The 23,426-nt window shown below is 38.1% G+C and overlaps 2 protein-coding genes across 3 annotated transcripts in view; both read right to left on the bottom strand.

Moving 5' to 3' along the window:
- SCFD1 (sec1 family domain containing 1) overlaps positions 1-13,015 on the bottom strand; it is a 64,949-nt gene extending 51,934 nt beyond the window's left edge. Inside the window, exons 1-5 of the mRNA XM_084791814.1 lie at positions 12,861-13,015; positions 6,693-6,763; positions 5,297-5,385; positions 3,539-3,629; positions 857-979 (exon numbers count right to left, since the gene is read on the bottom strand). Of these exons, the coding sequence (XP_084647940.1) occupies positions 857-979; positions 3,539-3,629; positions 5,297-5,385; positions 6,693-6,763; positions 12,861-12,912 (426 nt within the window). The 5' untranslated portion in view covers positions 12,913-13,015. The remainder of the gene's footprint in view (positions 1-856; positions 980-3,538; positions 3,630-5,296; positions 5,386-6,692; positions 6,764-12,860) is intronic.
- Positions 13,016-16,567: 3,552 nt separating this feature from the next.
- The window catches only part of G2E3 (G2/M-phase specific E3 ubiquitin protein ligase), a 34,218-nt gene continuing 27,359 nt past the window's right edge, over positions 16,568-23,426 (bottom strand). For both annotated transcript variants that reach the window (XM_084791813.1, XM_084791812.1), the window contains 2 exons: positions 19,418-19,608; positions 16,568-18,601 (listed from right to left, as the gene is read on the bottom strand). In XM_084791813.1, coding sequence (XP_084647939.1) covers positions 18,339-18,601; positions 19,418-19,608 — 454 coding nt within the window. In that variant the 3' untranslated portion in view covers positions 16,568-18,338. The remainder of the gene's footprint in view (positions 18,602-19,417; positions 19,609-23,426) is intronic.

Genomic DNA, 23,426 nt, shown 5'->3' on the forward strand with positions numbered 1-23,426 from the left:
GGCCAGCCTGGTCTGCAAAGTAAGTCCAGGACAGCCAAAGCTACACAAAGAAACCTTGTCTCAAAACACCAAAAAAACAAAACAAAACAACAACAACAACAAAAGTAAATTTAGTTCAACAAATTGAAAACAATTCCTATAATTTTTTTGTGAAATTAATGAGAATTTATATGCAAAAACACACAGGAAGGAGCCTTAAAAGCTACTGACAAGTAGCAGTGGACTATATCCAAGTCTAAGATGTAGTGAGGGTATATGCAAATGCATGTTTCATCTTTGCTGTCTCTACAATCCCTACAACTTCAATTGCTGTCCTCTCAAAATTCAAGAGGCACACACAACAGCAGGGTAAAGCCAGGATTTATCTAAGAAAGTGCCTGAAAGTGACTGGAAGCTGACTAAGATGTCACAAGAATGCTGGCCTGATGTACATTTTCATCCTGATAGTATACTCTGTGGTCTCTCTAGACCTGCTTTCCTAAACACGAAAAGATCTGGAGATGATGTGGTGACCAACTGTAGTGATTACAGGTAAGACAACGTCAATGTGATCACAAGCCATGTACAACAAAACTGGCAAGTTAATTCTAAAACGAGCTACAAGGATCCCAAGACTCTCAACCTGAAACAAATCTAAATCTCCTTTTCATTTCTACCTTACCAGTCAGAACTGGAGTAGTAAATTCTTCCCGTCTGCTTTATGTTTCCTACTATAAGTGAAAGACAGTTTCAATGAACTTGTTTTTAAAGAAGGAAGTCTAATTTCGTAGGCTGTTCTGGTTAGATGTGAACAACTAGGAGCTTTCAGACATTGTTGAGTTTTACATTAGCCACGTTTCAACCAAGTGCCTCTTACCTTGGCCACCTGTGTCACTGCACTAGCTGCCAATGCTGCATTTGCAATGTCTTCCAGTTTACTTCTTGAAATCGCAGAAATAAAATTTAAATAATAGGATTCATAGAGCTGATTTCGAAGATCCTATAAATATAATCAACGTGTTACTTTCACAGTAGAAAGGGTGCCATGAATAAAAAGTGCTTAAAACTAAAAGCCAGGCTTCGCAGCATATGACCCACATTTGAAAGAGAGGATATATAAGTGATGAGAGAAGTTTACTCTGGAAGAACATAGTAATGACATGCCAGATAATTGGCCACTGAAATATATCTTAATTATTAATGTTGTGAAAGCATATTATCGACAAAATCTCATTAACTACAATACAGCACATAACTGATTCGAACTGCCAAGGTGCAGCTTTCTTAAGAATACATAGTATACAGCACCATGAGACATCCCCTTATGGTCTGACTGCTGTTTTTAGTGTTTTTCTTGTTTTACTGCTCTAAAAAGTGGGTGTGTCTTATGGTCAGGTACATCTTATAATCAAAAAGATATGGTATTATACACCTGATAGGTGTCTAGCATCCTAAGAACGCTAAGAAGCTAGGCTTAGTGGCACATGCATTTACTCCCAGCATCAGGTAGCAAGGCAAGAGGACTGCAAATTGGAGGCAGCCAAGGGCTACACTGTGAGTCCCTGTTTCAAAAATGAACGAAAAATAAAAGGTATGCTAACAACTCAGTCATTAAGAAGACAATCCAATTTATAATGGGTAAAGGAGCCTCAGATGAGTGCGGCGTGCAGCCAGTGGTGAAGGCAGCAGAATCAGGAGCTCAAGGTCATCTTCACTACATGGTGAATTCAAGGCCAGACTGGGCTACATGGGACCCTGTCTCAATTTTTTTTTTTTAAAAGAACTGGGCAAAGGATATAAAGACATTTCTTCAAAACAGTGAAATAAGTATATTAGTATTGCTAACCATGAGAATTTAAATAGTAACTACAATGGGATTATCACTTTATATCCTTTAAGGCACAATGAAAATATCAGAGACAGTGCTGGTCAGGACACGGAGACAGCAAAACACTTACAGAGCTGGTGGGAATATGGGATGTGGCCATTTGTCAGTTTGTAAAAAGGCTAAACATGGCTCTTGCTCCTCTCTTCCCCCTCCACTCTCTTCCTTTCTCTTCCTCTTCCTCTCTCTTGATTTCTCTGTCTCTCTCTCTCTCTCTCTCTCCTGGGTGTCCCTCCCTCTTTCCCGGTCTCCCATGCTTCTATAATAAAGTTCCCCATATCATAAAAAAGGCTAAACATGGAGTTAGTATTTGAATACTCTGAGTTCTATTCCTGTGTACTCCATGAAGACAAGAAAAATGAAAACCTATCTAAACAGAAACTTGTACATGAATGTCTGTAGAAGAATTATTTATTACAACCAAAATGTAGAAAAACCTAAAATGGATAAATAAAATTTAACATACCCATGCAACAGCAGATTATCCTATCATAAAAACAAAGTTCAGATACATGTTACAGTACAGATAAACTCTGAAAATATTAAACTAAGAGAAAGAGGCCAAATTACATATTACATGATTCCATTCCCATGTAAGACCTGAATATATACGTGGAATAAAAACAGAAAGTAATTCAGAGACGGGAAGGAGGAAAGGGTGGGGCTGGAGATGAGGAGAGGCGTTTCTTTTTGAGGTGGGAAGTATGTTCTAGAGCTGACTGTGGCTATGGCTACACAATTCTGTGAGTACGTTATATTACATATGAGAGTTTATGTTGAAACAGAGATGGCATTTAAAAAAGGAAGAGACTAGTAAAGAGAACCCATTCAATTGGCTTTGTAAAGAATAAAGGGGGAGCTGGAAAATGAAGCTAATATCAACATAAAATGTATGACTTTTCTTTTAAAAATGGGAATAGCAACTTAATGTGACAGCTGATAGCAAGATGTGACTTGTGGCAGCCACTAATGAGATCCTGCCCAACGCTCCTCCCCCACTTTCCTGGCAAAAAGAGTTCAAAGGTTCTTTGGGGTGGGAATAATCTAATTATTAGCATCCAGTCTTTCTTGCAGCTAATTCTACTCTGTGAGACGTAAAGGAGCCCTCTGCGAGTTTCTAGAAAGACCTAACTTTCCAGGTCAAACTCAGAAGTCAGGAGCGGCGCAGCTCATCGGCACCCTTCCTGCTTACGGCACGTAACTGCACACTTCCTGTTCTCGGGCCTCCCATTACCTAAGGAGAGGAGAACTCTGCCTTTCAAGCCAAACAGTCAGGCTTTCTATTTTCCAGTTTGTCACTGTTGTTTGTTTCGATTTGGTCCCAGCACAGATGGGCCTCAAAACCTGTCCAGTAGCCAGTCTTCAACCAACAATCCTCTTGCATCAACCCTGAGTGCTGGGATTACAGGCAGGCTCCAGCGGGCTCCAGCAGGTTCTTTAGTAAGGTCAGACTTAGTATCTACTGATATAATGCTTCTCCAGCCAAAAATATAAATCTACTCTATTAAAATTACAAGATAGTATCAAAAATCAAGGTGGAAGATGGCAAAGGGATTTATGATCCTCCCAAATGAACACCTAAGTTTGCTGGGTTTTTTTTTTTTTAAGTCTGTATTGGTAGTAAAACAATCAAGTAATTTTAAGTTTTAGATAAAGTAAGAATCCACTCATCACCTGGCACAGTCTGTCAATATTTTCTTCGGTTGGCATCACAAAGTACACTGCAGGAACATCTGGAATTGGATCTCGGTCTGAGTGCAAAAGGCTGGAAGACAGAAAGAACGACAACAAATCACTTTTTCCCTCAGGCACTTTCAGTGGAAGTCAGTAGCTCAGTGTCCGTGCTCTCAGCACTCCTATTACTATAGCCACTTGGCTAACCTGGCCTTTTCCTTAGAAAGACAAAAAGAATCTCATGCTTGGCATTAGGGGTATTCATTTGTAGGGTCATGTCTTTTTTCACTTTTCCCCACCTTATACATTTGTAGAACTTCTTATGGCCAGACATTCCTTTATCACCACCCTCCTTGAAGAGCAACTAAATACATTCAAAATCACTTTCATACAAAAATACAGGGAAAGGACGAGTGGAGGAAAACAATGCTGACTCCTTTGAAAGAAATGTACAAATTTTAGCACACACAGATTAGGCACTATTTAAGACTGAAAAGTAAAGGAAAATTCCCTTACAGCCTGGTATTTAACTCTATGTGTTGCCTTTTGTTTTCTGCAAGATGCTATGGGTGGAACCAGCACATGCTCAGCACACATTTATACAGCTGAGCTATATGTCCATTCCAATCTGCTGCTTCCGAAGTGGACGCACAGATCATGAGCTAAGAATCTCAAAGATGACATGCTAAAGTTTTCTCTTGGTGATTCCGGAAGTATTTTCATTTAAGAATTTCAATTGCACATAAAAAATCTATTCTTCATTGTAATATATTGGCATAAAACTTATGATAGGAGATATTGCTGGCATTCTACCTGCAGATCTCCTTAGTCACCTCTGTATTCGACAAGAATGAAAGGGCTCATGCTGCCAGTAGAGATGCATTTAGAAGCCCCACCTGTCCAGATGGCACTCCTCGCAGTGACAACTGGTTGACGGCAGCAATAGGCTGTTTGCTTTGTGTGCTGTCAGCCCAACTGCCTACATGGTATAAGCGCAATTTTAGACACCTGTGGTTACTATTGCCTTCAAATTGGTCCAAACAAGCTTGCAGAGGACAAAACAACTGCTAAACGTATTTGGCAGAGGCCGCGCTGTCAGGGACTGTCCGTGGATGTACAGCCTTTCCGTGCTCTGCTGACAATAGAGCCATGCTTCCTCTGCCCTCAAACTGGCAATCGATCTTGTTACCCCTAAACCAGTATGGAGTTAGATCTCAATTCTATTTGTCACTGCTGAAGCCACTCTGGGTCAATAGGCAAAGAGCACAGCATAGTGGACAAAAAAACACGGCTGCAGCTCTGCCATCAACTAGCTGTCCAACTATGTGGCAACCACATTTTCTACGCCAGTCTGTTCAAAAGTAACATAAAGACGATAAACGCTTAGTAGTCAAGACAGCAAAGATTTGATAGCCATTACTTCATTTCGTCAGTTACATGCTCACAGTACTAAAAAACTAATGTGGATTCTTTTAAAGCATAATTACATTAGCCAAAATCCTTTTAGGGAATGAAGAGTGCCAAAGAGCGCTAGTTGTTTTTCTTGAAAGATCAACCAAGTCTACTGGAAAATGAAAAACGATTTAAATTCTGAAATTATATAGCCTCGAAGTGAGACTATTGTTAACCTCACGGTTACATGGGTACTGTAATTTTAGTTTTCTCTCCAAATGGTCCTTGACTTTTAAGGTGACCTAGGAAATCTTTCTTAATGAATTTGAAAATAAATGCCACTGTCAGAACTATGTTAAAACTCACAGATGCAGGGTGATCCCCATGTCTCTCAGCTCCCTCACTGACAGCAGAGGAGAGATGATATCTTGGCCAAATCTGTCATAAATTAGTACCTTTAAAAAAGCAATTTGTTAAAATGTCATTATTAATGAACAATCAACTGAGAGCCCACATTAAGGTAACATTGAAGTGAATTTTACATAGTAATCATTATATTGTATTCTTATCCATGTTCAGTTTAGTATTTCCATCACTACCTAAATGCCTATCCATAGTTATGTTATTTAAAATATTATCACCTAGCTTTAAATAAAGCAACAATTTTAAAAACTTCTTATAAAATATTCTAAATTTAAAAATCAGACTGCAACTTCTTTATTTTAACCTTTAATAAACTCTTAACATACAGCAAATTCATTCTTATTTTTTCCTAATTCATACATATCCTTTCTAAGAACATGTAAGGCTGAGATAAAAAGTTAGCCCCCTTTAAAACTAAAATTCAGGGCTAGAGAGATGATTTGGTGGCAGGAGCACTGCCTGCTCTCCAGGGGACCTAGGTGCGACTCATAGCACCCACACAGCAGCTCACAACATCTGAAAACTTAGTTGCTGGGTCCCTAGGTTGGCTAATTTTGTATGTCACTTGACACAAGCTGGAGGCACAGAGGAGAAGGAGTCTCAGTGGAGAAACTCTAAGTAAGACAGGACCCAACCTCCTTTGCTGGTCCCTGCAATCATCAGACACATGGTGCATACACATATATGCAAGAAAAAACCACATCTATATAAAATAAAATAAAACCCCTAAAATAGAACAGGTTCCAACACTATTAAGAAAATTTAGAAATTTAAGCATCTTAGGTAAACAAGGTTATTTATTGACTTAAGAGTTAAGACCCGGGACTGGAGAGATGGCTCAGCAGTTAAAAGCAGTGGCCAGGTTCAATTCTCAGCACCCACATGGCAACTCACAACTATCTGTAACTCCTGTTCCAGGGAATCCAACACCCTCACACAGATATACATGCAGTCAAAACATCAATGTATATAAAGTAAAAATAAATAAACATGTAAAAGAGTTAAGTCCCTATCCCAGATGCAGTGCTCACATCTGAATGGGGCGCCCAGGGGCTGAAGCAAGATTGCAGCTGACTCCAACCTGGGACACAAGCCCATGATAATATCTTAACAATGAAAAAAACAAAAACTCCAAATAAAACAAACTCCATCTCACTACTGCACATATCCTATATGAGCCTCTTGCATACTACACAGCTATAATGTTTAGGGGATAATAAACAAAAATATTCACGAATTCTGATTAATGTATACTACTAGTTTTATATTTCCAAGATTCTAATCACTATCACCTCATGGATAAGAAAAAGCCCGTAGCTGCCATGAAAGCAGCTCTTACCTTCCATACTGGTTCTCCAGTGCTGTTTTTAACATGAGGCACGTTGAAATTCAACATCCGCTTCAGAGCCACTGAAAATAAAAGTTTACATCAGTTATTTATAGTAGGTTTTTTTCCTCACTATAAACAAAATGCATAAATAAATACTAACAAAATCAACTAATGACATGACTGGATGTGTAAAAACTAGGGTCAGATCTTTAAGATAATTTCATCAACAGCCAATTGGCATCTGTTTGGGAGCTAAAACAAAACAAAACAAAACAGGCACCTGTCCCAAAAGCAGCTATGAAAACTGTTCAGGAAAAAGCACTTTGGGGTCTGGGGGTACAGCTCAGCAGCATAGCACTTGCCCAGGACACAAGTTCGATCCTAAACATTGTGGGAAAGAAAAACAACAAACAAAAAACTCATGCTCCTGAGAAAGCATTGTTCTGTTTCTTACACACATACCAAAAGAAATTGCTTTGATCATGACCTCACAACAGCCTTAATAGCTAACTGTTACTGCTGTCCACTAGCTATCTGGCTGAAAGCATAAAGAACAATCTTTATAAAAACAAAGACTATGGTGTGCTTAACTGTTTTATATGGAAACTCATTATAGTAGGTTTATTTATTAGCTACTCCAGAGTATATTTTACAGCCAATAAACCTACTGAAAGGCTGTACGACTTAGTTATTTTATAGTCCAGGGGGAAAAATAAGACTTCATAATGTACAAGATAACTGGTAATTAAAGTTATCTACTTTCAAACCCCACAGCAACCAGGCTTTAAGTATTACAGTATTTTGTGGTTTTTGTTGCTCACCTGTTCATAAAGCACAGTATATAAAAACCATTTTCTAAGAAAAATGAAACTCTACTATGCTGGTTGGTGCTACTTCTCTGTGTGATCATGTGTTTGTGTAACATTTTTTTTTTAAAGGTAGAATCTTCTTACGTCAGTCTCAAGTACCTTGTGTAGCTGAAGATGACCTTGAACTTCTAATGTTCTTGCTTCTACATCCTAAGTGCTGGGATTAGAGAGGCATTTTCTACCACAGCCCCGTGTTTTTATGCAGTGCTGGGATCAAACCTATGACTTCATGCAAGCACTTGAAATGGAGATGGCCAAACATTCAAGAAAATGTACAAATCAGGTGATTTGAGACCGACTACCAGCACTCAGGAGGCAGAGGCAGGCGACCGCCGTGAGTTCGAGGCCAGCCCAGGCTACAAAGCAAGTCCAGGACAGCCAAGGCTACACAGAGAAGCCCTGTCTTAAAAACCAAAAAAGACTGACTACTCTGAAATCTACTTTTTAATTAATTTTTTAATTTAGAGACAGGGCCTTACTATGTAGCCCCAGTTGCCTTGGAACTCACAAAGTACAGCAGGTTGTCCTCAAACCCACAGAGATCTGCCTTCCTCTGCCTCTTGAGTGCTAGGATCAAAGATGTGATACCATGACTAGATACTTTGAATTTCTCTTTTTCTTTTTTCTTTTCTTTCTTTTTTTTTTTTTTTTTAAGTTTTTTGAGACAGGGTTTCTCTGTGTACCCTTGACTGTCCTGGACTCACTTTGTAGACTAGACTGGCCTCGAACTCATAGCAATTCGCCTGCCTCTGTCTCACGAGTGCTGGGATTAAAGGTGTGCACCACCACCGCCTGGCTCATTTTTTTTCTACTTTGATTTTTAAAAACTTTTGGACATTAGGCAATACAGAATAATCTACAATCCAAACTACAAATATAGTACTATATAATACACAACAAATAACCAGATAGTATGTTCATCCATTGAAAGAACTGTTACTAAACACAGGTCGAAGTAGGTAGGTAGGTATAATGCTGCTCAGCAAACTCTTGTCATCCCCATCAGAACCTCTTTGAGGCACCAACATTCCTTGGATGCTCAAGTCCTTCACATTTAATACTAAATCTTTGATAATTAAAAAAATAAGAGGAAAAAAAAATAAAATAAATAAATAAATAAAATGGCTTAGTGTTTGCACATAAGCTAGGGGAACTCCTTTAAGTCACGGCAGATTACCTGTTAATACCCAGAGCAATGTCAATGACAGATTGTTCTACTGTACTGTTTAAGGAGCAATGACAAGAAAATGTCTGTATACATTTAGTATGGGCACACTTTACTTATAATTGTATTGATTTGATATTGTTTAAATCCATGGTTGCAGAGACCATGGATACAGAGAGTTAAGTAAAAGAGGATGTTTGTGTGTTTTTACATTTATTTACTTATTGTGTGTACCTGTGTGCACGCACATATGTCATACCATGTGTGTGGAAGCCGTAGGACAATTTATGGGAGTTGGTTCTCTTCTTCCACCATGTGAGTCCCAGGGATTAAACTCAGAGCATCAGGTTTGGTGGCAAGCACCTTTACCTGCTGAGCCATCCTGCCACCCCAACCTGTATTTTTTTTTCCCCTCTGTAAAATGTTGGCACTACAATAAATATACATTACCAACAACTTCTGTTTACTTCAGAGACAGAGGTTATAGTACTATTATAAATATACAAATAAATAGCACAAACCCAGTGCTCCTGGGCTGAATGTTTCACTGGTGCTCTCCTCCCACACCCAGGCAAGCATATTCTTCTAAATACACAAGAAAACCCTGTTCCTAAATGCTGATCATATTCTTTACTCAATGACAAGGAGGAAGAACTACAGCCTGGGCTGCCATGTAAACTGGCATCTGGCATTCTCCAGAGTTAACAGATGTTACTTCATCTCATCATGAAAGACCAGAACCAGTAGACAATTTCACATTGTCTTGGCTCAATTAGGAAACCTTCTCCAACTCCAAGCCTTGGCTAACTTGTTCAGACCATTTTGATACAAGTAATTTATTAATGAAGCACATGATGCATGTTTAAAGAGTGATAAAAGAATGCAACTCTATTTTATCAAAGTTTAGTGCGCCAGAGCTCAAATCACTGCTTCCTGTGGACATGATACACTAGTTTTCGTTATGGGCCCTGACTACATTACCCTATAGGTCTACACTTGGATGAGTAAACGCTGTCATTTACATGTACTATTTGCTCACTCATTCATTCAACAAATGTTTCTTGAGTGCTTACCATGTGCTAGATACTGCCCTAAGGACAGGGAATCACAAGGACGACAACAGGCCAGATTAAAAAAAAAAAAATCACCTATCCTTCATGCAGTCCTCATTATCTACAAAGTAAGTAAAACATACAGTATATGGGGAAATGATAAATGCTGTGAAGAAAAATGGAACCAGGAAAGGAGAAAGTAAGGTGAAATATAATTTTAAATAGTAATTAGGAAGGTCTCCTGAGAAACACACACTCCAGTAAAGGCCTGGAGGAAGCAAGGGAATAAGTCATACAAGTTACACTGAAAGAAAATTCTACCAAGAGGAAACAAATACAAGGGGCAGAAGAATCAAGGAGATCAAGTTAAGCAGAGACTAGTTCATCTGTGGACTTGGAGATCACGTTCCTTTACCATATTCAAATTAAGAAGCCATGCTTGGGATGGGTGCTATCAGTAAAAGATCAAAAGGCAACAAGGCTGTAAAAGCAAATAGTACAGACAGAAAGTTATTGCAGAAATTCAAGGAGGGCTGTGACGGGGAGAGCAACAGGTACTATACAGTTCAGAGTAAAACCGACATGATTTACTCACAAATTTGAATTGAGTTAAAAAATTAAAAAAAAAAAAAAAGCAAAGAAAAAGAAAAATCACATGAAGTTTTACATGAGCAACTACACTAACAAAGCTTTTGATATCAAGTGACCTGAATTCAGAATAGAGGGCTTACTATCCATGTAGACCTGGGAGTCACCAGCTCTGGTGGTTTGAATGAGAACGGGCCCCTTAGGCTCAGAGGTCTAAATATTTGGTCACCAGGGAGTGGCTATGTGAAAGGATTAAGAAGTATGGCCTTGTGGGAGGAAGCATGTCACGGGAGGTGGGGTCCGAGGTTTCAAAAGCCTGAGTCTCTCAATTCCTGCTGCCTGTGGATCTGGATGGACAACTCTCAGCTACGTCTCCAGCACCATGTCTGCCTACAGGCCAACACTTTAGCCACCGTGATAGTGGACTTAACTTCTCAAACAGGCCCCAATTAAATGCTTTCCTTTATAAGAGTTGCCATGGTCACAGTGTCTCTTCACAGCAATATGAGGCCAAGACACTAGCATACAGAATACTGAAAGCTAAGAGGCCAGATGAAATCACAGCAAGAGAACAAGTAACTGATACAGGCCATGGAACACTGAGAAGTAAGGGATGCTGAGTGAGAAGCTGATGTAGGAACAGGAAGAAGCAACTTACTCTGACTGTAGACTGGAAGATAGGAATAAGAAGAAAGTGATGCATAAAGCTTTCACAAAGAAGGTGGCACTTGAGGTGACAGAGGTATTTCAGGAAGACAAACCAAGAAACAGCATGCTAGTCAAGACCTTTGTACCTTAGTTTCTTCGTCTGTAAAATGAAGAGAACAGAAACCACCTAAAAAAATAATAAATTCTCAGTGCATGAACTATCATCTCAGCTATTCAAACTGCTGCAAACGGCTTTGTACCAAAGCATCTTCTACCTACAATACTTGAAGAGTGATATTCCTAAATATTACCATCAGAAATCAAGGAAATGTTACTTCTACTGTTGTAGCACACCAAGGATTTTGTTCTCAAAATAAGAAACGTTCCACTTATAGTACAAATTTAATACCTGATGCAGCACAAGATACACACACACACACACACACACACACACACACACACACACACACACACACACACATGGACCTTAATGAAGTTTATTTCCACTTAAAGACAAAACTGCAGTATTAGATTTGAACGTTTTACAATGTCTGCATATTAAAATATAAATTCAATTTTTAAAAGGCTCTGTTTCATCAGGACAGTTTCGCTGGTGGTAGTAAGACCAAATTCATTTAGTTTTATTAAGCTACATAGGACCAAAACTTCTAAAAGATGAGATTCTATTTGCTTGCAAACGAAATGAATTACCAAGCATTCCCTGAATCATACTTATACTTTTCCATAGTTAATGTGTGCTTTCTTGTGTCTGACTGGTTGTACTAAATGAACCTACTAAGAACTGTAAAGCACCATTCCGTACGCTACATTCAAATTTATTTTTTTAAGGGAAGGAATCAGGCACAGTTCAAATCCTTCTGGTGTGTTGTATTGATTGTAACCAATTATTTTTCATACAAATAGAATAATTTCAAGAGTATTAAAATATAAATATTACTTATAGCTTATGGCCTATTTCTATTCTCTTTGGAAGTTTCTCCACAAGTAGTATATAAAAATCATTATATATATAGATAGATATAGATATCTATATATATATTTCTATACATACACACCCGTATAAAGCATTATGTGGGGCCAGTATACATACACCAAGTTACTAGAGTTGCTTATAAGGAAAATCGGAAGTATCTCAGAGGGGGAAAAAAATCAAAAGCCAAGGAAAGAAACATTTATCTTTACATTTTATTTTATAAAGAGGTGTACAAATAAGGCCTACTTAATATACAACTATTATACTACTTTAAGATTACTAATCTGTCAAACAATTGAAAAGGAACGCTGTTAATTAATTCGTCTGCCATTTTTCAGTCCCTTGCAGAAAGCTGCAGAAGTCATTATCACCTGGCATTTTTCTTCAGGTTCTCTCAAGGTTGATCTAAAGAAGGCATAATGTAAGGGGCTTTGAGAAGACCACTTAGATGTTGTATTAATGGCGCAAGTGTCGAAAACAGGTTTTAAGAACGTTAAAACTGAAAGTGAAAACCAAGCCAAACTGGGAGACTTGAAATACGAACTAAACACAAACCTAGAGACCTCGTTAAGCGACAATATAGGAAAGAAAACACCAGCCGACAGTTCTTGTCGTGATGGCCTTCTGAAACTCAGTAATTAAAAATTAAATTAAATTAAATTAAAAAATACTAGCAACCAGCCAACTGAACCCTCTTATAGCACCGGCCAAGGCTGTAAAACTTCAGGCACTGCTTCTCCACAACTTCCAAGTAGAGCACTTCTTGAAGCTCAACTCCGACCTGTTGGACAACCCAGAGAAGACGCCAGCCAGCCAGGTCGCTGCCCAGGCACCAACCGCAGAGAAGGAAATAACGAGTACCTGTTTGCCTCTCCCGAATGCTTCCAGTTGCCGCCATCTTGCTTCCCACCATTCACCGCCCGGCTGGCACTGGGAGCCCGAAGATGACGTGGCCTTACCTCCAGCCCCGGAAGCAAAACCAGGGGTCGGGCCAAGAGGGAAGCGACCCACCTCTTCAGTCCCTGCCCACGCCCTTCGCCTCGGACATTGGTGCTTCCCGATTTCCCAGCGCGTTTCCGACCAATCAGGCCAAATCCTCCGCTACTCTTAAAACACGCTTATCGGGGCGGGGGGCGCGGCGGGGGAGGCAGGGGCGTGGCTTAGCGCTAGGAAGCTAATTGATACTGCCGTTTTCATGAGGTTTAAACCCTCCTGAAAGTTACAAGACTAAAGGAGACACCGGAAACTGCGTTCTCTTGATTCGCCTGACAGCAAGTGTCTTTTCTCTGAAAACAAAAAAATTACTAAAAATGTGGCAATTTTCTCAGTCCCATTTCGTAAACAAAATGTCCTAGCTTTATGGCTTTGGTCAGCTAGGGCATAAAAATCATGACAAATGGTGGCAGAATTTCCTTTCACTAGTGCAAATTAAAAGTCACCATGACTTTGGGCAGAATTTGGATGATCACAACGAGGATTGGTACATCTTAAGCCCTGTGATTATGAAATACACCACATACCGACCGCTTATATAACAGGTTTTATTTGTGTCAAAAACAGTTATACAATGACAACTTATACCAACTCAATGACTCCAACGAAGGCACTGCATTAGGGGATATCGAAGGCATTGCATTAGGGGATATTTTTAAAGCAATTCGATTCTGAGATGAAATCATACTATTAAAAAAGTGGCTTTCAAAATTACACAAATAAAATTATTTTATTGTTTAAATCAAGATTGCATTTTTACAACAAAGACATGAGACATATTTGACAGATTAAAAAGATGCTTATTTTTAAAGTTACAACAGGCTATCTTATTTTTTAAATCACCAGTTAATACCTTAGCCTAGAACCAGATTCCTTACAAATTACATCATCTTTTTAATCTAATTGATAGATGCATTAAGTCAAATAGAATGTTTACTGGGGTTTTCTTCACTGCTATTACTAATATTTTAAAGGAATCTCCAATGGCCTAGGTGTGTTATAATGAAAACTATCCATTTCTACCCTAAGGGGAGTATTCTTTCTGTATTCTAGTGTACATGGACATAATGGCTTTTCCACCCGGCAAAATATGAAGGCAATCCAACCTTATTCACCTGAGCATTCCCTAATTTGCCATTCAACCATTTCAATTCCATCACAAACTCCTTCCAAGACTATATATAAGGCACACTACTGTAAAATACTAAGACAATGCTAACATCTGTACAGTGTGTGTGTGTGGTGTAAAAATATACCCCACAGAAGAGTAACTACATTAAAATACTCCTGCAAAGCTAAGACCAAGAAATAAATTTATGTTCTATTATTATAATCAGAATAAGAATCATGGCTTCAGAGTGACTCCAGATTTTTTGGCTTAAATAAATGAACCACATTAGTTTTATCATAGAATAATAGCCCAGAACAATTCATTTCTTGAAGAGTCCCAAGATCTCTCAAATCTGGGGAGTAAGTAGATCTTGGATATTAGCCACTTTGATAAGATTTTTTTTTGTTTTTTAAATATATTTTATTAATTTTGATAAGATTATTAACCTTGTTTAAGACACTTGTGGGAATGGGGGAGTGACTAAGTATGAGGAAATAAGGGGAGTGAATATAACCAAGTTTCATTATATACATGAATACATATATAAGTCTCATGATAGCCATTGTTTTATACAATCATATGCTAATGAAAAAGGAAAATAAGAAATATATCAGCATTAAAAGCGAATAATATCCTTATTTGATCCTTGACATAGCTAGCAACATCCAAGAGGAGGGAGTCTCAATTGAGAAAATGCCTCCATAAAAATCAGGAGTGAAGCAGGCACAATGGCAAAGGCTTGTAATCGCAACACTCAGGAGGCAGAAGAAGGAAGATCTGAGTTCCAGGCCAACATGGTCTACAAAGTGAGTCCAGGACAGCCAGTGCTACATGGAGAAACAAAACAAACAAACAAAAGAAAAAACAAAACCAGGATGTGGGCAAGCCCGAATGGAAGGGACCAGCCCACTGTGTGCAGTGCCACCCCTAAACTGGCAGTCTTGGGTTCTGTAAGAAATCAAATGAGCTGGCTACGGAAAGCAAGCCATTACCTAGCAATCATGCATAGCTTAAGTACCAACACTGGCCTCCAGATCACTCCCCTGACTTCCTTCAACGAGGAGTGTAAGCAAAACAAACCCTATGAGAGCTGCTTTTCATCAGTGGTTCACCACAGCAATAATAATCCTAAGATACAGTCCCAACAAGTTATTTAGTTGATATGAGCACTTCACATTTAACGGCATAAAAGTGTTTACTTTAAAACTTTCATGTACATTTTTACATTTTTAATTTAAATTTTTGGTAGTTTTGTAAATTAAACTCAAGGCCTTACACATGCTGAGAGGGGAACTACTCTACCACTGGGCAATGCCCCCTGAAATATGTATTGTGGTTCTATTTTAAACAGACTGACTTATAAACTATCAGCACACTATCTGGTGCATGGTAGGTGTAGAATATATCCCAAAATTTGAAAGTAGTCAAAATCAGAACTTGAAAACTGCATCACTTTCAAGGGGTACCAAGTTTCCTAAGTTACAGATGTGGTCCCTCACTGAATGTGCTCTCATACTTACACTACATTACCTGAATTATAACAAATAGGCACGTTAGCTGGGCATGGTGGCGCACACCTTTAATCCTAGGACTTGGGAGGCAGAGGCAGGTGGAATGTGGTGAGTTCAAGGCCAGCCTGGTCTACAAAGCAAGTCTAGGACAGCCAAGGCAAGAGACCCTGTCTTAAAAAAAAAAAAGCATGTTGATCAACAATCTACTTCTTACCATCTGCTCATGACCACACGATGTTAAAGCAATGTCACTGGGAAAGAACTTTACCATTATATTCCTTTTTGTATAGTGTTTTAACATGAATGTACAAGTTCCAAATACTTTCAATATAATTAGGGAGAAACATAAATGCAGAGCACATGGACCATGCTAGTGTTCCTTTAAAATGTAATGTTAAGAACTATGCTATGAAACACAATGCAACCATAATAGGGATGAAACAGTGACACTGCAGTTTCTCTGATAAGCATCAAGTGTGAAGACTACGCCAAAGAGCATGCTAACAAAACCTTCAAACCAGAGGACATTCTTCAATCTGATGCTTCACTTTAAGAAGTAAACACACTGCTATTATTTAGACCACTTACTACTAAGGCCATGTTTATACATACAGTGAGCATAATAAAAGCAAAATGCTACCTTTCCTTGTAGCCTGCCCATCCCAACCCAACACTGTATGAGGGCTGTGTTAGCTTTTATTACTACTCTAGAAAAAAAAAAATAATTCAAACTAGAAGCTAGAAACTAGCACTTTGGAGTTATATGGATTTAACAGTCTTTAAAACTCAAGAACTAAATACGTTAAGACATAGAGATCCGATTTATCAACATACTTGGAATAAAAGTTGTTGAGTTTGGCGTTTAAACTACTCATGATGGATTATTTAATTACTTTTTAAAAAATTCTAGCAAAATGTAATATAAGATAAAGAAATGCTTTCATTCTAAATGCTCAAGGTAAAGAGGATCTTTATTAGTTCTGCTAAGTACAACTTGAAAAGTTCTGAGGCAACAAAGAAAATGACACTGTGATTACAATTGAGTTTTCCTTTGGCATTAAGAAGTGCATTGCCAGCCAGGTGTGGCGGTACAGGAGGCAGAGGCAGGTGGATCGCTGTGAGTTTGAGGCCAGTCAGCATGGTCTACAAAGCAAGTCCAGGACAGCCAAGGCTACACAGAGAAACCCTGTCTCAAAAAACAAAAAACAAAAAACCCAAACAAACAAAAAACCAAAAACCAAAGTGCATTACCAATCTCAAATCAATGTTGTTAGTTGAAGGACTTGAATCCCTTTAAAATCCTATGTCTGGGGGGGAGGGGGAGGGGAGGGGGAGGTAACTGTACATGACCAACAGTTGACACCTGCTTTGTCTATCAAGAGAAATGTGAGGGTTGTCATTTTAACCTTCCATGATTATTTTTAAAGTCAAAATTAGGCTGTCTTACATATATTTAATCATTAATTAGGGAACCTGAACTTATTTACTAACTTACTGGCACAGGTCTCATGTAACCCAGGATGGTTTGAAACTTGTTCTGTCACTCCTAATTTTGTAGTACTTGGACCACAGGTATGTGCCATCATGCCTTGATAGAGACTGTATGTATGTATGAGCAGAATTTATTAAATGATTTCTTGTTACTCCTGGTAGCACTAATATATTTAAAAAAATTAACATTATTCAGCATATGGTTATACATCTTAACACCAGCACCCAAGTGACTACAGCAGGAGGATTGCAAATTTAGAACAGTTGGGGCTCTATGTCACAAGACAATAAAAACTGAAAAATAAATAGCTTATAAAGAATATACAAAATACATTATTTATCTGTATGTGGCAAGATTTTTTTTAATTTAGCATTTTAAATTATTATTTATTCATTGATTATACAACGTATCTTTTGAAAGCAAAGATGATAACTATAGCATGCTACGGTGAGGTCTGATCAGTCATACAACAATCCTGATAATAAATAGCTATTACGTAGCCAAAGCATATGACAATGCACAGAGATTATTCAGACACCTGGGTGATTGTATACACGAGACATGCTGGCTGTACAGTGCTTTAGAGAATATGAATATTCAAAGGTATTTTCAAGCACTTCTGAAAACACCTCAATGCTTTTGAGTTTGTGGAGTGCCCACAGATCCCAGAGTTCTTTGTAAAGCTTTGCTCTTTATACAATTTCTGATTTACCAGATGAGGTGATTTAACCAACTTTTCTATTTAACATTTTAAAGTAAAGAAATTCTACATAGCGAGTTCCAGGACAACCAGAAGTATGTAGAGAAAAAAACAAAACACAAAACAGAACAAAACAAAAAATTAAAAACTGCACAAAATTAGAAAAGAATCCTATAGCGGTGACTCTAATAAAATTCAAGGAAACACTTTTTCCATGTCATGCTAATATAGCTGAGCACCTGTACAGCTGAACAGTTTGTACAACCATTCTAAGAATATTCATATTGAAGCTGTGAAATACAAAAGCACAGTAATAGAAAATTATCACCAAATATGACTGAAATGCCTTGACACAAACTTCAGTGGTTCAGAAGCCAAGCCATCCCTTTATCAAAGCCATTAAGTTCTGTAGGGCCAAAAAGCTGGCCAGAATGTTCAAAAGCCATGATTAATAGAAAGTTATCAATTGATGATTAATACAATGTTATCAGTAGCAGCATTTAAAGAAGCATTTCTTCATTAGAAGAAACATTTATTGTCCAAGGTAGTGCGTGTGAGATCTTTCTTCCTTTTCTAGCCTTAGAGAGTCCCTTATGGCAAAATCCATATTTTCTTGAAACTTTTTATATGTGGTGGAGATTGGTAGAGTTAAACGGTTTTTACATTTGTTGGCAACAGGGAAATCCATATGTAGACATTCAATTGAAGGGGAGGGTTCAAACCCAGCAGGAGGAATGGAACTACAACCGGTTGCAAAAGTAAGAATGTCTTCCATTGTTGTTGCAGATTTACCACCTGAAAAATTAGCAAATAAAGAGAAAAGAAAATTAAATCCACGAAACATCTTATCGGCAGCATAGACTAAGAATATTGAAGTAACAGATTCTGCCACTCACCTAGGGCTAACTAAAACACAAAGGGTGCTAAGTAGGACACACAATATGCAAATAGCAATGTAGAACTAAAAATAATCAGAGTCAGCCCATTTATTATAGGCTTCTTTATGTAATCATTAATATGCTAGCTTAACAAATGATGAAAAAAACTAAATAGTAAAAGCCAAAAATTTCTAAATTAACTTGAAAGTAAAAATTTTCTTTTATAAAATGCATTAATACTTATTAACAAATACTAATGGAATAATGAAGAAAATTAATATAGAATTCAGTTTGACACTAAAATGAAAAAGAAGAAACAGAAATTAGCTTTAAGACTGTTGCTTACTGTTACAATCATCCATAGTTAAAAGTCTTAGGTTTCTGTTTTAAGAAAAATGCTTTTGGGCCAGAGAGACTGCTCAGAGGTTAGAAGCACTGGCTGCTCTTCCAGAGGTCCTGAGTTCAATTCCCAGCAACCACATGGTGGCTCACAACCATCTAAAATGAGATCTGGTGACCTCTTATGGCATGCAGGCATACATGCAGGCAGAATACTATATAAATAAAATCAAAGAAAGAAAGAAAGAAAGAAAAAAAGAAAGAAAGAAAGAAGCTTTCCATTAACACTTTTATCTTATGGTTGCTTCCTTTGTAAATACATATAACAGGTTTGAGTTTTCTTAATGGCAAGAGCAAAACCACAATAAACATATAGAAAGAAAACTTCACATACCCTCTACAGCCTCTAGGTAACTGCTCCAAAACCTCAGAGTTTGTACATCTGGGAATGCATGTACTGTGAAGAGCTCACAAAGGGATTTTGCAGACAGTTTCTCAGGTTTATTACAGAGGATGTTATAAAACGCTTCTGGGTAAGTCTGAATTTTCTCTAAAACACCAAGTGTTTTCAGACCCTGTTTAAAACTTGAAGAGAGAAATTATGAGCCAATATATACACGTGTATTTTATAGCAAATTTACTTAGTATTTTATAAATATATGGTTAAAATAACAACAACAACAACAACAAAAAACCAAAACAAAACAGACCAACAAAAACTACAACATGCCGTCTAAGATATACTTTCAAATCAACAAGTGATTAATGATTATTTTAAATCACTTGGCTTTCTAGTCTTAAAATTGTATTTTACTGAAAGTAGTATATTATCTTGCATAATTGGACAAATTATTCCTATACTACAGAGTTGTTAAATGAAAACCCTAGGGATAATTCCCTGTAAGTAGGCTGGCTCAGAGAGCTGCAAACCAATGCCTAATGCCAGTGCTCTTGGTTGCCTACCCAACTATATGCTAAGACCCTCCTGATACAGAGACCATGAACCTTGATTGCAAGAAACAGGGAAATCACAATCTTCAGCCTAACAGGAAACTATCTCCCTGCTGATGAGCTTTCACAGTCCCAAAGGTGCTCAGCAGAGTGCTTAGGGAGAAATGCTATCAATGGTCTCAGCCAGCACTGGACCACACACTCCACAATAACCTACCAGAGGCCAGATGTGTTCACTGGTACCACAGTAGCAAGGCTATTCTGGAGATGACCAACCATTTTGTATTTGAGGTTTGCTCTGCATAAGGGATAACTAGTACTTAAGATCAGATGAAAACTTCATACCACAGCCCCTAGAAGGGAACTACTCTTATTTCACCAATTAGTCATGTGGTCAAACTAACATTTAGGTTGCTCTCAACCTTGGTCAGAGAAGCTTATTTTTGCACACTATATGCACGTATGAAATTAAGTCTATTAAAGTGAAGTCATCTAGTAATAACAAGGGAGAAATAAGCCTTAACTACATAAAAATTTGACATTAAAAAAGGAAGATATTTTAACACACATGGCAGAAAATTAAATGTTTATTTATAAAACAGAAATATGTCTAAAAGACTTACAATGCTTTAAAATATCCACAAGAATGCAGGACAGAAAAAACAAGTGTTTTAAGATGTGAATTTACAATAATATGCAAAAAATTGAGGTTATTATTGCCCGTCAGATCAGATTCTCTAGACTGCTCCTCAGATAATGTGCTATATTGATTTCACTTTCTATTGAGTTTCTCAGGAGGACCTAAACACACTACTAAAGGGTGAATGTTTTGGATCCTCTTTCAAATTTTTATATTGAAACTCCACTGCCAGTTTAACAGTATTAACAGAAACCCCCTAAAGAAACCAAATCACATTAACATTAAAATATGAACCACAAATAATAATAAATAGTACTACTATTCAAATTTCAGCATAGCAAAATTTTAAGGTCAACTTTAAATCTCCTTTTTCATAACTATGAAGTCCTATTCATTTTCTATTCTGAAATCTCTTTTGTAAATTTCTCAGTATACCTCAACTACAATCTTATTATAAAATACTTATCATGGGTCTATGTAACAAGTGAATAAACCTCCCAAGTACATTTTCCACACCGTTGGCACAGCAATGTGCCAGAATAAAACTTGACTGATTGAGAAGTTTTGTGATGATCTCCAATATCCTATTCCCTAGTTTTTTAATTTGCAAACAAAACAAAACCAGCATCATAGAAATAATGGTAAAGACTCTGAGATGAGATCAAGTTTAGATACAGTCCTGTCCCTAAAGGCAGTGACACAGAGAAGACACCTGTAGAGGCTAAGGGCGGGACAGTCAAGAGACAAAGTGACAGATTCATCAACCAAGTAATGCCTAGAGTTGTCAGAGACCAGAACAATTTTTTCCCCCTCAACATCTCAGAAAAACTGAAGCTCTATCATACTCGAATCTTCTGTCCTTAAGAATTATGGTAACATGTCCCTTTGTTGGGGAGGCCCAATGGCATCGGAGGAAGGATAGCGGTCTACAAAGAAAAGACTGGATACCCTAGCACCATATTCAGGGGGAGGAGGTCCCCCACAGCCACCGTCATAGGGAAGGGGGATTGGGGTGAAAGTGGGAGGGAGGGAGGAATGGGAGGATGCATGGGATGGGATAGAAAATGAGATGTAATAGGAATTATTTTTAATTTTCAATAAAAATGTGTTATTATTAAAAAAATAAAAATTAAAATTAAAAAAAAAAAAGAATTATGGTAACAGGCACCTGCTGCTTTAAGCCATTCAAGGGCTAGGGAGAGAGCTCAACCAGTAATGTTTACCTTGCAAACTTAATCCAGAGTACACACAAAACTCTTGTTTGTAATCCAAGTCCTAAGGAGATGGAGGTAGGCAGAGCCCTGGGGAGGAGTTCTAGGCCTGAGGGACCTTTCCTCAAAAAATGAGGTGAAGCTGTCCTTTGGCCTCTACACAGGTACAGCAGTAGATGGATGCATGCATGTGTACGTAAACCAAAGTTTAACATGCAGTCACAGAAAACTAATCCACACCCTGGTCACAAAACAAAATTCAGACTCGTTATCATGGCTTCCCACAACTTTTGCACTTCTTTCTTGATTTTAACTTTTAGCTTCCACTTACATTTGAAGTAAATTACAGCCAAATTAAACTTGGCCTTTAAAAAATTATTTCTGTGAAACAACTAAAGCATACATTAAAAACCAAGAAGATAAACATGCAAGCTACCATGTAATTTAAAAAATTATTTCATTGGCATGTTTATTCAAAGTTTCTTAAAAATAAACCAGCCTTCCCCAATCTCACCATGTATAGGAATTGTTGGGCCTGAAGAATTTTGTTGGCATTTTCCATGATGTTGCCATAGGGTGCTCTTACTCTTAACTTCAATGGTACTTTCTTACTTAATTTCTTTGTGCAAATCTTCCTTGTCTTTCTCCAGATTATCTCTTCAACAGCCTATCACTGATGAATGTACTTTCCTTTTGTTGGTTTTGTTTTTGTCTTTTGAAACAGGGCTTTTTTGTGTAGCCTTAGCGGACATGGACTCTCTTTGTAGAACGGGCTGGACTTGAAATCACAGAGGTCCGCCTGCCTCTACCTTGCCAAATGCTGGGACTAAAGGTGTATGCCACCACTTCTAAGTATTCTTAAAATCTCACAGGCTGGTTAGTTTTTTTGCCAGCCTGACAGAAGCTGGAGCCATGTGGAAAAAGGGAACCTCAGTTAAGAGAATACTTTGATTAGATTGGCCTGGGAAAGTCTGCTAAGAACATTTTCCTTGCATGCTTAATCCAGAGTGCACACAAAACTCTTGTAATCCAAGTCCTAAGGAGATGGAGGTAGGCAGATTAATGATTGATGTGGGAGGGCCCAGGCCACTGTGCACCATGCCAAGCCTGGGTATGTGGTCTGCAGTGTGTAAGAAAGCAAACTGAGCAATCCAGGAAGTAGCATTCTTCATGGTCTCTGTCCTTTCCTGCTTTCAGTTCCTGCCATGACTTCCCTTCAGAATGAACCGTAAACTCTAAGTTCAGACAAATCCTTGCATCCCTCTACTCTTCGGTCATGGCACTTTATCACAGAAATTAAAACCTACCTGGGAACCATTCGTTAGTTTTCTGTTGCAATATTAAAAGCAACGTACAAAGAAATGTTACCAGAGCTTACAGTTCCAGAGGGTTTGAGTCCATGATGGTGGGATGAAGGTATGATAGCAGGAACAGCTGAGAGAGCTCATATACTGAAGTGTAGGAAGGAACAGAGCATGCTGGGAAGGGTATGAAGTTTTTTGAAACCTGAAAGCCCATCTCCAGTGACACACCTCCTCCAACAAGGCCTCACTCCTAATCCTTCCCAAAGCATTCCTGGCCAGCTATTGCATCAAGCATTC

Source organism: Acomys minous (genome assembly GCF_964271855.1).
Source record: "Acomys minous genome assembly, chromosome: 8".
NCBI classification, from domain to species: Eukaryota; Metazoa; Chordata; class Mammalia; order Rodentia; family Muridae; genus Acomys; species Acomys minous.